The sequence below is a fragment of the Zophobas morio genome, unplaced genomic scaffold (genome assembly GCF_036711695.1).
Source record: "Zophobas morio isolate AGI-343-1 ecotype UQ-CSIRO unplaced genomic scaffold, CSIRO_AGI_Zmor_V1 ptg000009l, whole genome shotgun sequence".
NCBI classification, from domain to species: domain Eukaryota; kingdom Metazoa; phylum Arthropoda; class Insecta; order Coleoptera; family Tenebrionidae; genus Zophobas; species Zophobas morio.
Genome location: NW_026972114.1, coordinates 6,308,465 through 6,325,089, shown reverse-complemented (window position 1 = coordinate 6,325,089; position 16,625 = coordinate 6,308,465). Strand labels below are relative to the sequence as shown.

At 33.8% G+C, this 16,625-nt stretch overlaps 2 protein-coding genes across 2 annotated transcripts in view; one reads left to right on the top strand and one right to left on the bottom strand.

Moving 5' to 3' along the window:
* LOC135125784 (metabotropic glutamate receptor 2-like) overlaps nt 1-16,625 on the top strand; it is a 1,169,526-nt gene that overhangs the window by 327,641 nt on the left and 825,260 nt on the right. The window lies entirely within an intron of this gene.
* Nucleotides 6,058-12,309, bottom strand: LOC135125696 (uncharacterized). The gene is made up of 9 exons (XM_064051350.1): nt 12,276-12,309; nt 12,019-12,203; nt 11,131-11,934; nt 10,379-11,078; nt 10,037-10,216; nt 9,729-9,745; nt 9,229-9,471; nt 6,650-6,739; nt 6,058-6,147 (listed from the first exon to the last, which is right to left on the bottom strand). Exons 1-9 carry the CDS (start codon nt 12,307-12,309, stop codon nt 6,058-6,060), a joined length of 2,343 nt encoding a protein of 780 aa, XP_063907420.1.

Sequence of the window (16,625 nt, the reverse complement as noted above, 5' to 3'; positions counted from 1 at the left end):
TTGAAAAATCAAGCGCGTTTTTTATTGGTAGGCATAAACTGAGATTGTTTATTTTTACCGTGATTAAATTTCAGTCGGTCTAGCAAGCACAATAAAACTCAGTTAAGTGGAAGCAGCTTTCGACGTAATTACTTTATACCTCGTTCTTCTAACATTTACCTTTTTTTATACGTGATTAATTTAAAATCTATTACCTTTTTATCTGCGTTCATAACTCAGCACCACCAGAAGTGCTAAGAGGTATAAAGGAAATCGTGTAAATTGCAAAATGAACAAAAAACGGCACCTTTTATTAAATTCCGGGAAATAATGTGGAAGAACACGATAAAGTTTTCCATCGAATTATTATGTTCTTGCGAACAAAAGGCTACTTCTGTTTTACTATACAAACATAACGATGTGTAATCGCTTTGATAAAAAACACATTCTTTGTTTTACCCTCTTTTAACACAAAATAAATCAATTTCGACCTTCTTCCTCCCGACGAAGATTTTAGGCAAGGAAATTCTCAGTCGGGCCCTGTGCAAACATTTGATTACAGGAATCGCTGCCAAACTTTCTACTCGCTTTTCAAACATATAAATTTCCCGTGAAATTGTAAAGGTAAATTAAATTTTCAATAGGAACTAGGTGTGCGGAGTTCCTATTTCTATGCTCGTAAACTCCCGGCTTCCGTTTTTCAGCAGTTCCTTCTTATTGTGAGACTGTTATTGTTACTGGTCGGCAAATTCGCTCCCATGCTTGTATGGCAAAAACCTGAGCTCGATAAATAAGTGACGTAACGTACAATTATTTTATTCTATTATTCCTGAAAACCCACTGGTTGTTACACATTTTCGAAACGTGTGGTTTTGCTTGAATTTATAATTAATTTTAGGTAAATTCGTATTATATTATCGGGTCGAGTTTGCCCATCTACAATTATATGTCAAGGACGAAATATTGTTTCGGTGTATGTACTCGAAATATTGAACCAAAAAAATTGTCAGTATTGTCACTCCATTATCCACCTAGACATGCTTCGATAAAACCACTGATACGAGAAAGTTTGAACTCTTTTCACTCAGGTAAAAGTTGAACGAAGATTTATTTAGATGAAGATGTTCCAAAGTTGGTCCGTTTCTAAACGATAAAGTAAGTCTTGGGATATAAGGTATATTTTTACTCCCACAGGTTGGCTATAAATTTCTTGAAAAACTTACAGCTCCACACTTAAAATCAGTCGGTTGGAATGTTGCTGCGGAAAATTTATTAAATTTACACTTTTCCGCAAGGAGAGTTTTGCAAGATAAATTATCATAAACGACAATTAATCTTAAACCCAGTACGTAGTTCAATATTTCGCGTTTGTTTTAATTAAATGTTAGCCCTCTGCTAGCTTAATGTTTTTTGTTTATTATCAGAGTTTCGCACATTTTTAAATTAAATTACAGACCTTATATACTACGCTACGTATACACGGAACGAAAATGACGGTTTGAATAGTGACTTGTACGAGAGTAGCAAAGAGAAAATTCAGTTATTCATTTAGGTATTTATGGAAAAATTATTTATATAAAGAATGCAACATAACAATATAACCGATTATCGTAAGAGCTTCAACTCAGTTCTTTAGTTTTGTAAGCGATATGCAATTAACACTCGCATTCAATTTTCGCAAAGGAGGAAACCAACTAGACGACCTGATTCACGGCGGCGAAAATCCAGTAGGTACTGCAGATAAACGTTCACAAGTAAATACTTTACATTCGGGTCACCCGTCACTTTGTTTCCCCCACGTAATCCCGTGCGTTTATTTCGATTAAAGTTAAAATCTCCTGAATGAGTATTATAATTACAAGGACGCAAACAAGCAAATTTCATTATGCCATACTCTATCAAAAATTTCCAACAAGAAAGAATTTACATGATGTCAAATTATGCACTATTACATAACAGGTTCATATTAGCTACGGTCAAAATCAAAATAATAATTCAAAAATAAATTTCAAAGTCAAGCTGTAAGAAATTATTAACCCTCTAAGAAAATATTAAAGCCCCCATTTTCGAGTCCACGGTGAGAATAATTTAACTGATGATAATTCTCCGTTCTCTAAAAATGGTTCGATATTTAATATTAGTTTAAATGCTAAGAATGAATTATTACTAGACCGGGTGTCTGGAAAATGGCGGATTAATCCTTCAGTAGGTTATGTACGGCGGCAGTCCCAAAAAAAAATAATTCCTGCCTTGTGCATAAGTAAGCTTGTAATGTTTTCAAATTTGGATCATTTTTTGTAAAAGTTAGTCATCAGTACTTGCTAAGATAAAACTGATTAAGGAAAGAGAGGGTGGGTGGGCGGGGCTAGTAACTGTTGAGATAAGGGTGATTTTGGCAAATGCAATACCCTCTCAGGAAAGAGGGTGGGCGGGCGGGGCTAGTGCCTGTTAAGGTAAGGGTGATTTTGGTAAATGAGATACCCTGTAATAAAAGAGAAGACGGGTGGACGGGGATAGTACCTGGTAAGATAAAACTGATTTTGGCAAATGACATACCCTCTAAGAAAAGAGGGGATATATGGGTAAGGCTAGTAATCTGCTGTCTGTGTTTGTGTGAGTGCAGAGTGCAGAGTGGTTGATTTGTCAGGCTCCGTTCCTTGGTTGTTTAAACGTGGTAAAACTTAATATTATTCATCATATTTTGTTACTCTACACATTAAGGTGGTTCTCTGAATGGAGGCTAATATAATTCTCGTATTTAGTAATTAATAAGGCCACATCGTGCGATTTATTGTACTTTTTAAGAAGTGGACATAAAAACCGCTCTTATCTATCTATTATTATCAAAAGTAATTATCGGCGATCGGTGAGTGCACTCAACCACTTTAAATTTTAAATGTTAAATGTTAGATGTAGATATTTGGTTATTAAATAATGTCAAATTGTGGTAAATGTAAGTCCTCAAAAAAAGAGGGTTTGATTGGTTGCGAAGGATCGTGTAATAAATGGTTTCATCATACATGTGTAAATTTTTCTGAAACTGAATTCAAATTATTAGAAAAATGCAAAAACTTGTTCTTCATCTGTGATGTTTGCAAAATTAATTGTCAAATGGCTGAAAAATCCTATTTAAGTAACATAGAAAAAAATGTAAGTTCCATCAATGTTCAGATTGCTGAGCTTAATTAAAACAATGGGAAACAAGTTACAGAAATGATAGAAGGTTTTGAAAATTTGAAAAATGAATTAACATCTCCTCTTCCAGCACAAATTAATGAATTAAAGCTTTCAATCTCGAAACCTGAGAAAACTGATGATGAAACCACTTATGCTAAAGCCCTTAAACAAACATCAGCAATTATTTTTCAACCAAAGGATCAATCTCAAAGTGTATCGGCAACCAAATCTGATATCTTACGTAACGTTGATCCAGTAAAATCGGGTGTTTCAATAAGAAATACAAAAAATGGGCACAATGGAAGTTTAATTGTTTGATGCGATAAATCTGAAGATACAGAAAAAATTTCCAAACTTGCCAATGATAATAATTTGGGTGAAAAATACACAACTACCTGTTATCAATCCTCGTATTAGAATCGTTGGTATAACTGATGAAGAAATTACTACAGAAAATCTCTCTGATTATGTAATCCATCAAAAAAACCGATACCTCTTTATTGGTGAACCGTACTGTAAAGTAATTGATAAAATAGTACCGTTACGAAAAGACAAAAAAAGGTTTCAAGCTATCGTAGAAGTAAATCCGGCTACTTATGATAACATGATTAAAAAAGGTTACCTAATCGTTGGGTATGATGACTGTCTTGTATACGATGCAATATATATTAAAATCTGCTACCAGTGTTGTGGTTATCACCATTATCAGAAGCAATGCTCTCAAAAGCTACCTAGATGTCCTAGATGTTCTGGCTCCCATGATGTTAAAAATTGCAAATCCGAAACCTTACAATGCGTTAATTGCACATTACTGAACACTAAACAAAGTAGCAATCTATCGATAGATCATGCAGTTTGGGACTTTAACAAGTGTCACGCTTACCATAAAGCGAAAGCGGAATTTAAAACTAGCATTCTTTCAATTAAATAGCAATTAAGGACCTCATCTCCAGTTTCTAAATGTCCTAAGCGTATAGTAAATACCAGTAAATATTTAAATATTTATTACCAAAATGTAAGAGGTGTTAACACCAAAACCTCTGAAATTCTTCTTAACTCTACTTTGATGTCCCAGTATGACTTAATAATATTAACTGAAACCTGGTTAAATTCAAGCTCTTTTAATGGTGAATATTTTGATGTAGAACTCTTTAATGTATTGAGAAAAGATCGCGATTTTTCTACAACAGCAATGCGTAGAGGTGGTGGTGTTTTAATTGCAGCTAGGAAGGAGATAAAAGTCATAATGTTAGAGCTTGAACACTTTTACTATAGATTTGCTGAATTAAAACACATTGATATCATGTGGGTTAAAATTAAAGCAGAAGATCTTCATCAATGTCTACATATTATTGTTCTATACGTCCCACCTTCTTGTGGAGTTGATGATTATTCAATTCTTTTTGAGTCATTAATGTCTGTAAATGTTCTGTATAAGTCAAATATAATCGTGTTAGGTGATTTCAATATCCCTGAGTATATTAGCTGTTATTCGTCCAGTGTTATATCATCAGTAGGCGGGAATTTATCTTACGGATACAATTCCCCAGTTGAAGCAAGGTGTGTTTTACGGCGAGTAGCGGGGACGCTTTGATCTGGTCCACAAGGTCGTAGCCAGTGCGTCGCTTAGGAGTGTTTACAGCTTGTTAAAAAACTACTTCTATATTACTATATTACTTCAAAAAATAATACTCGATGTCCTTTTTAATTTTTCAAACACAGGACCACAGATTTGTGAACTTGAAATGTTATATTATGTTGATATAATCCAAAAGAAAAATATATTTGTAATCAAACTATCGCCGTGACAGCACTGGATCTAGCGTATGAAACACAATTCCGCCCGTTGTATATCATCCAACATCTGCTATGACTGTGACAATTTCAGCAAGTTTCTTGGTCTTTCCCAAAAAAATTTTGTTCTCAATTCTAATGAACGTCTTTTAGATCTTGTGTTTAGCAATACAGAGTGTCACGTAATTCATGCAGAGGAAGTGTTAACCCTAGAGGATGCGCATCATCCTGCCTTGGAAGTCAGTGTATGTCTCTTGAAGGAGAAAACAACTTGTATTCCAATCAAAACTCATGGTGAATTTAATTTTAAAAAAGCAGACTTTCCATCCCTATACTATCACTTATCCGAAGTTGATTTTTCGTTTTTAGATTCTGCAAAAGATGTCGATGGGGCTATTGAGTTATTTTACGACAAACTCCTAAATATTTTTCGGTTCCCAGTACTTCAATGCGTGAGAACAGTTTAGACAGCTTATATAAAAATATTATATATTTGACAGAGATTAATGAAGATGAAATTCGTAATGCCATTAAACAACTCAAACCTACGTTGACAGCTGGTCCAGATTGTATACCGTCATTTCTTATTAGTTATTAGAGATTGTGCGTCCATTTTCTGTAGGCCATTAAACATTATTTTCAATTTAATAATAAAAGAATCTTATTTCCCAATGAAGTGGAAAGTATCTCGGGTCGCACCAGTCCACAAGAAAAATAGTAGAAGCAACATTGCTAATTACCGTCCGATTACAATTATAAATAATTTTGCAAAAATATTCGAAATCGTACTTCATTCTCGTATCTCTAATCACGTCTCCACTTACCTATCTCCATCTCAACATGGGTTTGTTAAGGGAAAATCCACAGTCACTAATTTATTCTTAAAAACTCAGTTTATTTCAGAACGTCTAGATGCTCTAAGTCAAGTTGACTGTATATACACTGATTTTTCTAAGGCGTTTGATCGCATTGATCACAAAATCTTGTTGCATAAGTTACAAATATTTGGTTTTTCAAACAACTTACTTAACCTTCTTACATCCTATTTGCATCAAAGACATCAATGTTTGCTATCGTGGATACCGTTCCAACAAATTTTTGCAATCGTCAGGCGTACCACAGGGTTCTGTGCTGGGTCCTCTGCTCTTTAATATATGTATAAATAATGTCGTTAACGAACTTGATGTAAGGCATTTGCTGTATGCCGATGATTTAAAAATTTTCTGTGAAATTAAAACAGTTGAGGACTGCTTACACCTTCAGGAAAATCTCAGTAAATTGTGGAATTGGTCAATTAACAATCAGCTTTTGCTAAACAAGGACAAATGCTTTGTAAAATCTTTCTATAGAAAACTTGATCCAATAATTTATGACTATGCACTTGATAATTCAATACTAGAAAGGCCTGACTATATTTATGATCTGGGTGTCAATTATGATACAAAGCTAAAATTTGATAAACATATCGAAAAAGTCGCGTCATCTGCTTACAAGACACTTGGTCTTGTCATCCGAAACTCCGGTGCCTTTCAGAGTAAAGATATCTTAAAACCACTTTATTTTGCGTATGTCCGATCTCGACTTGAGTATTCTTCCATTATATTTATTTAGTCCCATATATCAAGTTCACATTTCTGCTTTAGAGAAAATCCAACGTAGGTTTCTGAAATTTTTGGGTTTTCTCGAGGATGGTACTTACCCACTTAGAGGAATTCCAAATGATATACTCCTCAGACGCTTCAACTTGCAGAGTCTTTCTTGTCGTAGGACTGTTGCCTTTATTATTATGCTAAGAAACATTTTGAATTCAATAGTAAACTGTGAAGATATATTAAACCTTTTATATTTTAGAGCACCGACAACTAGCCTAAGATTTAACTCTTTAATAAAGGCACCCTTTCCTAAGACTAATATAATGAAATCTTCACCATTATTTCAGATGCTACACAGCTACGCTAACGTTGAAAATCATCTTGACATATTCTGCTGCGCAGTCAGAGATATAAATAGTATATTATTAGCCAAGGTTGCAGAGCCAAGCATTCTAGACCGAGCGCAAATTAGAACTCGAGACGCGCAGCGTCGAGGGCTCTGAAGCGCGAGGTCTAGAAGTGGCTTTGCAACCGTGGTTAATATACTATTTTTTTCACTAGCAGCCATGAAGCATGCAAATGTCGACTCATTTAGAGGTAGCAAATTCAACCTTTGGAACCACGGGTTCAAAAAGACGATTGAGGTTATGTACGCAAACTTGATGTGATTATATTTCTTAGAAAATGAATAAATGTGTGCTACTAACATTACTTGAATATACGCATGGTGGTTGGTAGAAGGTAGAAGAAGAAATGATTAATTCGGCGACAAGCGTAAACGGTTTTCTTTGTGTTGAAGATTTAGATTAAGTTTGATTAGAAATCAAAACAAAATCATGTTGCGTCAAAAAATTTAACGTTTATTTTTTCAATTTATTGTCTTATGGTTTCTACTAGTGAACAAAATAGTATATTAACCACGGTTGCAAAGCCACTTCTAGACCTCGCGCTTCAGAGCCCTCGACGCTGCGCGTCTCGGGTTCTAATTTGCGCTCGGTCTAGAATACTTGGCTTTGCAACCTTGGCTAATAATGTATTATTACTGATGCTTATAACATATAGTTTTTGCAGATAGAAGTTAGATTATGAACATGAAAAAAAAATACAATAATAAAACTAAATATAACAAATAAAATCATACTTATTGCATAGGTATTCATCAAAGTTATAAAATGCCTTCTTTATTACAAATTTCTTTAATAAATGTTTAAAAGTCTTAAACGACAAACTCGGCACATTCTTAAGCAATTTATTGAAAAATTTAATTCCATAATAGTCGACTCCAGTTTGTGATTTATACAAACGTAGCTTAGATTTACAAATTGGTGTTGACAGTCTTCTCTATAACCCTGCAATTACCCTGATCGCTTTACGTTGCATTTTAAAAATTCTATTTCGAATGCATGAATGACCCCAAACCAATAATCCATTCGAGATATGTGTGTGGCATAACGCAAAATACGCAGTACGTAGTGTACCAGCTGGAACTCTACAAGATAGATTGCGTAATAAAAATATACCCTTACTATTTTTTTTTACAATTAATTCTTCGTCATTCTTCCATTGAAGGGTACTGTCAATATGCAAACTTAAAAATGTTATTTTTTGATTAAATTCATCACATATCGATTTTTTTAATGAAAATGACATATTGGCAGTTTTATCTTGATTTAAAGTTAAGCAGTTTGCATTGACCCATCCGTAGGCTTTTGATTGCATCATCTTCCATTGATTAATAGTGGCATCAAGAGTGGATTCTGTATTAATCAAAGTAGGATCATCGGCGAAAAGTAAAATTTGACTTTCCATGATTGCAGGAAAATCGTTGATGAAATATAGGAACAATATAGGGGTCTTGTGGCACACCATGATGAACTCTAAGACATTTAGAATTTATATTTCCCGATGATACTATTTGATAGTGGTTTTCAATGAATGATGCCATCAGATTACAATTATTATCACTAATATTGTACTTACGAATTTTGATGAGTAAAATACCATGGGGTACGTAATCAAAAGCCTTACTGAGGTCCATGCATTTTTAGTGCTGCGTTCCTTTCGAAATTCATATTGAAAGTTCGAAAATAAATTATTTTTTTCAAAATAGGAATATATTTTGCGTATGCAAAACTTTGTCAAAAATTTTGGAAAATACAGGCAATATGGATATCGGTCTGTAGTTGTTTTTAAACAATCGGGGAACACTGAGGCTCGTATGCAACAATTTATGAGCCGAGTAAGAGGAGTAATGATAATATCCTTGACAGTTTTTATTACGACTACGTTCAAGTCAAAAATATCTTTGGAACTAGTATTTTTCAGTTTATCGATAACTTCTCTTACTGTTGCTGTAGATACTTCATTAAAACAGCAAATGTTGACTAGACCAAACGACAAAAGACTATAATTTGACATTAAATTTAAAAGGGTATCACAGGTTTTTTGTATATTATTTTAATTAATTAATTAATAGTTTATTAACGGAAAACTCCAATTACATAAGAAAAGAAATATAAATAATTTTTAAATATCTTAACTTATAACTAAAAAACAAATACAAAATAGATAAAAAAAAAATTAATAAATAGATAAACTGGTGAATATATTCCTTGATACAGATATTAGCATGCATAAAAAAAAAAACTTAATGTCGGTAATAAAAAGTAATTTTATTCTTGAATACCACTTTGGAAGAACTAAATAAACAAACTTCTTTGCGTTTGATATAACCATTCGCAGCCTCCATAATTCTTCTTAAAGGGTGATTAGCAGAGAAATTAGTTGTCGCAGGAGGAATCCTAAAAATAGATAGGTTACGTGTAGATCGACTGTCAACTGCCGGGACGACGAAGGACAACTTAGCCAACAAATCTGGATTGTCAATATAGCCATTAATAATCCCATGAAGAACGCAAGCATCAGCAATCTGTCTTCGAACACTCAATGTTTGGATGTTAAATTTATTCATAATCCATTGGTAATCACCTTTATTGTGCCTACGGCCTAGCTTATATTCTAAAGTGCGGAGAAATCTTTTTTGCACTTTTTCCAACAGTTCAGAATCAACATGGTAGATGAAGGAAGATCCTTACAATTACGCCAAATGAGTCCCCATATTTGCAAAGATTTTTTGAAAATATACGAATAATGAGATTTGAAGGAAAGAGCAGAGTCAAATATTACCCCCAAATCTTTAATTTCTGAAATACGAGACACAGAATGATTATTTAATTGATAGTCAAACTCAATGAAAGATTTCGTATTATAAAATGAAATTAAGGAACACTTTTTTAGATTTAAAGGTAGCCAATTTTTATCACACCAATCAATTAAAGACTCTAAATCAAGTTGAAGTTTTTCAGCATCCACAGTAAAACGTATGTTTTTAAAAAGTTTCAAATCATCAGCATAAAAAAGATAATTACAATGACGAAAACAACTAGTCAAATCATTGATGAATAATAGGAAAAGTATAGGACCACAGTGTGTACCTTGCGGTACACCAGAAGAAACATCAAAATGATCAGAAATGTATTTACCAATGCGGACCTGTTGTTTTCTGTCCGTAAGAAAAGAGGTTAGCCAACTAATTGTCAAATCTGTAAACCCTAATTTTCGCAATTTCAAAATTAATAATCTATGGTTAACACGATCGAACGCTTTGGCGAAGTCTGTATAAATAGAATCAACTTGAGATCGACAGCTGATAGATTCATTAAGAAAAGAATAATATTCTAATAAATTAGACATTGTCGATCTGTGGCTGCGAAAACCATGTTGTTTAGAAGAGATTATAAATGAAGATGTCCACTGCAGTTGAGAAGATACAATACTGTCTAGAAGTTTGGGATCTACTGATTGATTGCAGACTCCTCTATAGTCATCAATACGTTGTCGCTGTCCAGATTTAAAGACCGGAATAATGTAACTGTTCTTCCATGCATGAGGGAAAATACCCAAATTTAAAGAAGTTTTAAACAAAATAAACAGTGGCAGCGAAAGAGTATAGTTGCAATTCTTTAAAACGACGCTAGGAATTCCATCAGGTCCACTATTGCAAGACAGATACAAAGCCGAAATATGTTCAAAAACAATTGAAAGAGTAACGCTTAAACCATTATCATTCACCTGCAAAGGCACTTCAAAATCGCATAAAAATTTTCTTGAATCATCTTTCACATAAACTGAAGAAAAATACTTCGCAAAAAGGTCAGGTATTTGTTTTCCTCCTTTAGCAACTTCTTGATTCAGACACATCTCATTAGGTATCATATCATTGTTTCTCTTGTCTCGAATGAACTTCCAAAAAAATTTTGGGTTGTTAGAAATACTCAAGTTAACTTTAGAAACGTAGGCCGAATACAGTTGTCTACTCAATTCTTTGCAACGAGATCTTAAATTTTTAAAGTGCAGGTAATCCTCCAACTTTCCAGATTTCTTATAATGGTAATGCGCAGACTTTTTCATAACACATAAATCTTTGAGTTCCTTGGTAAACCATTTTGGAAATGTTTGAGCACTATTTATTACTACCTGGAATATACAATTTGAAACCAGCAAATATAATGTCATAAAATACAGATACCATTTCGTCTATCGTAAGACCAGACCATATAGAATCCCACCGTACAGAAGCAAAAAAATTATTTAAAAGATTGTAATTACCTTTAGCAAAGTCAAAACGTCGAGTCTCAGAATACACTGGAAAAAGAGAAGTAGATGGCACGCACCATTCATATGGAAAATGATGAACTGACGCAGGAAATATAGGATCAATGGCAATACTAATATCCAAACTAACAATATTGGAAAAAACCAGATCTAGAAAGACATTTCTACTATTAGGGATCTTGTTTAGTTGTTCTAAGTTCATAAAAGCAGTAGTGTAAGAAATTACATTATAATAATCACGAGAACCAGAAAGTGCATTGTTTTGAATGTTGCCTAAATCCCACCTAAGTTGGGGTAAATTAAAATCACCCACAATAATATAAGAAGACTCCGTAAATTTTTCGAAAATAGATTCCAAATCACAACAATAATCCTCAAACACATTTAGTGGAGAAGCCGGAGGTATATATACACCACAAACAATCAGGTTTAATTCGTTATGGTATATGTGGACATAAATACTTTCAACCGAATTACCAGTTAAAATAAGAGACGAATGAATATAACTTTTCACAGCGATTAGCACACCGCCACCCCTAACTTTGTTGCTAGTATTAACATCTCGATCAGCACGGAAAACATTATAATCACTTAAAAGTAATTCCTCATTAGCAATATTACTACAGAGCCAAGTTTCAGAAATAATGATCACATCATATACACCGGAATTAACACTTAACGAAAAATCATTTAACTTCGTCCTAATACCGCCTGCATTCTGATAAAAAAAATTTAATACTTTTTTGAGGAATTATTTTGCGAATTAAACTTTTTAGTGATATAAAGGATGTTATTCTTGTACCTTATTTAACAGACTAGGAGCAATATTGGTAAAATAAGAGTTAAAATTATCACAGGAAATGTCACAGCCTTGGATATTATCACAGGTCCTTCCATTATTCAGTTTGTTGCGAGATTCATTGGTTATTTGCAACATTGCTTTAGACTTATTGCTTGCAGTATCGATGAATTGACTATTTATTACAGCTTAATTTTGCTAATTTAAGTTTATCGCGATAAAACTGACAACAGATGAAAATTGCCATGTCCAAGCATTACCTTCAGGTTTGCAGTTTCTAGATATCTGAAACATGTCAGATCTGTGTAACCAGAATGCCAAAAAAATTCTACTCAAAACACGCCCACATGACCATGTTAACATCAAGATTTTCCAAATTTCTATAACAAAAAAGATGAAAAAAACAATAAAATTTCAGGAGCGTAGTATTAAGAGTTCTGTAGACGATTACGACACCTCCTGAGACAACAGAATGTTTAATAAAGATTTTTAACCTTCCTAATAGTAAAGTTACAATTATTACTAAAGAGTAAGTTGAATTAAGTTTTATTTTAAGGGAATGATATTACCACAGAAAGAAAAATGAAAGTTACTGAAGATAAAAAACTTTATTGCAGTACGTACATACACTTTTTACATCCAATTTTATTTATTGATCACATTCATTTACTTAGCATAAATGTTATAAAATGTAAAATACACATGTATGTACCTCATAAAAGATGTTGAATCTGTTGTCCATTTTCCCGCAAACGCAAAGTCACTCGTCTTTTTTTATTTTCAAAAACGTGCTGCAACACTTCTTCATTAAGATTTTCGTTACAAAAACGTGTAATTGTATCCATTAATTCTTCCAATGTGTGGACTCTATTCTTATAAACGCTCTCCTCCATCCTTCCAAATACTGAAAAATCAAGTGGGGTCAAGTCAGAAGATCCGGATGACGACTCTGGATTGGCTCTTAAACTTTTTATGCGGTCGCCATAAAATTCTTCCAAATATTTTAAATTTTCTGTTGTCGCATGAGCTGTAGCACCATCTTGATGAAAATAACCGGATTCTAATTCTTCGCGCAATAACTGATTCACAAACACATCCAAAATTTGTTACCTGTATCTCGTCGCATTAATTGTCTCTTGAAAAAATATCAGGCCTATGAATTATCGTCTGGAAACAGCTAACCACACACCAACCTACACTGAGTGTAATGGTGTGTCTTCAAAAGCGTGAAGATTTCTCTGTACTTCAAATTCTGAATTTCTGTGAGTTGACGTAGTCTGACAGATGAAAGCAGGCTGAAACAGGATATTTCGCCAGATACTCGTCTTTACCTGCATCCATACACTACACCCAGTCCCCTTTTTCATTTAACACCCCATTACGGTAACAGGACATGGTGATGAATGTGTTTTGCTCCAAAGAATAACCCATCCTAACCTAAAAAAGTCATTTGTAACACTGAGCATAGTCATTCCTCCGTGTTCATCACCTGAGATTATTCCACAATGATCTGAAGTTTTGATAAAAACTGTTTTTTGAGACACTTAAAGTTCGAACAAAGGGGAAGACAGCAAATGAAAACAACAAAGCAAGTCAATTAGCGCACAAAGTGTGGGAAAACGCACTAGTAATCAGTAAAAACGAAAACATTATGGACATCCGACAGAATCTGTTGAAGCGTTGGCGCCGAAACAGTGCAGCCACTAATGTAGCGTTAAAATTAAAAAATCCAATATTAGTGTAATCGTTTCCACAAAATTGTGAAAGGCGGCACACAATGTCAACAAAATAATGGCCTTCTTTGACTACAATACTTTATGACGACCCTGAATTTTTATAATTTATACGATATATTTATTTTTGAATGCCTAAAATTATTTTGCCCCGACAGGGAATAGAAGCTATTTATGATGATGCCAAAATGGAGAACAGAGATCAAGTATGATTCCTAAGGGAAAAAAGATTCAAAGAAATTCCCCAGAGGGTTTTTATTATGCGTTACTGTTTTACAATAAATTATTAAAAGCAATTGCAAGAACACGAGTAAACTCCTTATGATTGTTAGAAGTCACGTTAACATTTTTCTTAACTTGTAATATTTTATTTGTTATATTAGTTTTAATTTTAGCTTATTTCTGGTCTGCGTGGCGCTTGGTAGTTACAATATCGGTATCAACAGCGGCAAAAAGAATTGCAGAAGATCTACGCAGACAGTGACCCGTATATAATTTTACATTAAATGTATCCAAGAAAATAACCACCGTATTTGCTTTTTTTCTCGTCTGGGTGTAGGGTACATTTTACTGCATTGTAGAATAAAAAAAAGTGGGATGGGGGGGGGACGGAATTCAGGTTACTGGAGACTAAGGATATACACACTGCCTTCACTACTGGCAACTATAAAAATATTCTTGGGATTTTGTTCGTTATGTAAGGAATATTAATGGTTATTCCACGTTTTTAGTATCGTCAACTTATAATTATGCCCACGAAATACTAAAGTACTAAATCCCACTATCTATTAAAATATTAATATACATCCGGAACGCAATAAATTCCTTTAAATATTTTTACCTTTATCATAGTTAAGCAAATTTGATTGAGAGCACCATTCTGTAAAACGATTGTACGTTTATTCGTATAGCTTTCTATTTTTTGCAAAAGTTGTTATATATTTTTTTGTGTTTCTGAGAGTACCTACTTCGTATACCTTCTTTAAATAATATTTATCGTTTCATGACATAACAAACAATCATTATTAATATTATTATTATTATTATTTATCTGCCAGCCGAATTTGCTAGCCTCCCGGGTCTTACTCTTGCCATTTTGACGTATGCTTTGTATTTTAATTATTATTATTTCTATTATCCACTTTGGGTCGCATATATCCTTCACGACCCTAATCGTTCACAGACTTGTTAAAACGAACCGAGTCCAAACAGCATCCCCTACGGCAACCCGTTACAAGAAAATAAATAACATCGGCTCATGCTATTTTCGGGTTAATTTCGGAGAAAATGGTTTTCTGGTGATTCCCCCGGGGAGTAGGTACGCTTTGTCATATACACGAAGGTCACGGCGGTTAACAGTTTATTTTGAAAAAAGCAGGTCTTCTAAGGCGTCGTGATACACGTATCTGTCACACTAAGACCTCGACGGAACGTGTTCACGATAAATTAACTCCATCGCCACGAAGACAGCTGCAGTCGCTCGAGGCGAGTGCAGACCCGAGAAAATATTTTTTTGACGTCGGCTAACACAAGTGAAATTAATTTAAGAAAGGAGGTGGCACGTACCTGATGATAAAGTCATTAACGTGATAATCGTGCTAAATGGTAATTTCTGCTTGAACGAGGTTTTATAGGCCGGAGTAAGCGAATTTTTTGGAATCTGGGGTAGAGGCTAAGGGAAAGAGAAGGTATAATTTTGGAGGGATTATGGGGCTTTGTAGTGGCAAATATCGTGGATGTTTTAGATACTAATAAAACGCATATTTTAAGCAATTATATACGGAATAATAGTTTAGAACAGTGAATACCGACGGAGGGTGAAGTGCGTTGTTGCCGTTGAGAGGGTTTGTGTTCAGTATAATTGAGAGATGTACGAAGAATTGATATCAATTTTTAATTTTACCTATGATAATTTTACGTAAACTTAACATACGTGTTGTACATAGAGTGATTTATATATATTAATTTTATCTATTCACGCCTGACAATTTTTGCAGTTTTTTTTAATAAGCAATTATATTTTGCTGGGAATAGTAATGTGAATTGTGTCTGTTTACGCACCCGTTATTGGTAAATGTGGCTTCATCCGTAAACAAAACGTTAAATAAAAAATCTTAATCGTCTCGTAATTGAACTCTCACGAATTCGCAAAACACTAACTGTCGGAAAAAATCGCGTTCTGTTAAATTTTGGACAATTGTCACATGGTATGGCTGAAACCGGTTTGCCTTTAAGATGTTGAAAACCGAACCCAAACTAATCTCCATTTGTCTTGCAATCTGTCTTTGACTCACGTGGGGATTTTCTGCTACAATTTCACTTAGAGCAGCTTCATTATCCGGCGTTGTTACAGTTCGATTTCTAACTTTTTTTTTTTTGAATTACCCAAATTCTCGTAAATTTATTTCAAGTTTTCTAAACGCTTGATTTGAGGGAGTTCTTCTATTGGGATATTGCCCGGCGTAGAGACGAACAGCAACATCAACATTTTTGTCACTTTCCCAATATTAATAGCATCTCTGTTTTTTCAGAATTCGAAAACATTTTAAATCAAACGAAAATTGAAAATATTTGGCTGACAGAAATAATTTGTCATAGTTTTAGTTCTGATCATTGCTATCTGTGCGTTCAGTATTATTTAAAAATAAAAATTAATCAAAGCTGTTTATGAAACGTAAAATGCAGAAATATTCAGACATGAACAGATAAAGTTAACACCCTGTATAGAAGCAACAGAAATAAGAGAGATCAGTTTCATTCGTAATTGAAACTTTCAACACTGCAATGTCGGTTCAGTGCGTTTTCATTATTGAGTTAACTTGAGCTGTCTACGAAAACTTTTTCAAATGAGAAAATCTTAAGAATCCTCATGTGTTA

Coding starts and splice junctions, on each gene's coding strand:
- LOC135125696 (XM_064051350.1), bottom strand. CDS start 12,309: ATGTTTCAGATATCTAGAAACTGCAAACCTGAAG. Junction 12,204..12,275: donor TAGAAACTGCAAACCTGAAG/GTAATGCTTGGA, acceptor AGCAAAATTAAG/CTGTAATAAATAGTCAATTC. Junction 11,079..11,130: donor GTCTTACGATAGACGAAATG/GTATCTGTATTT, acceptor TGTATATTCCAG/GTAGTAATAAATAGTGCTCA.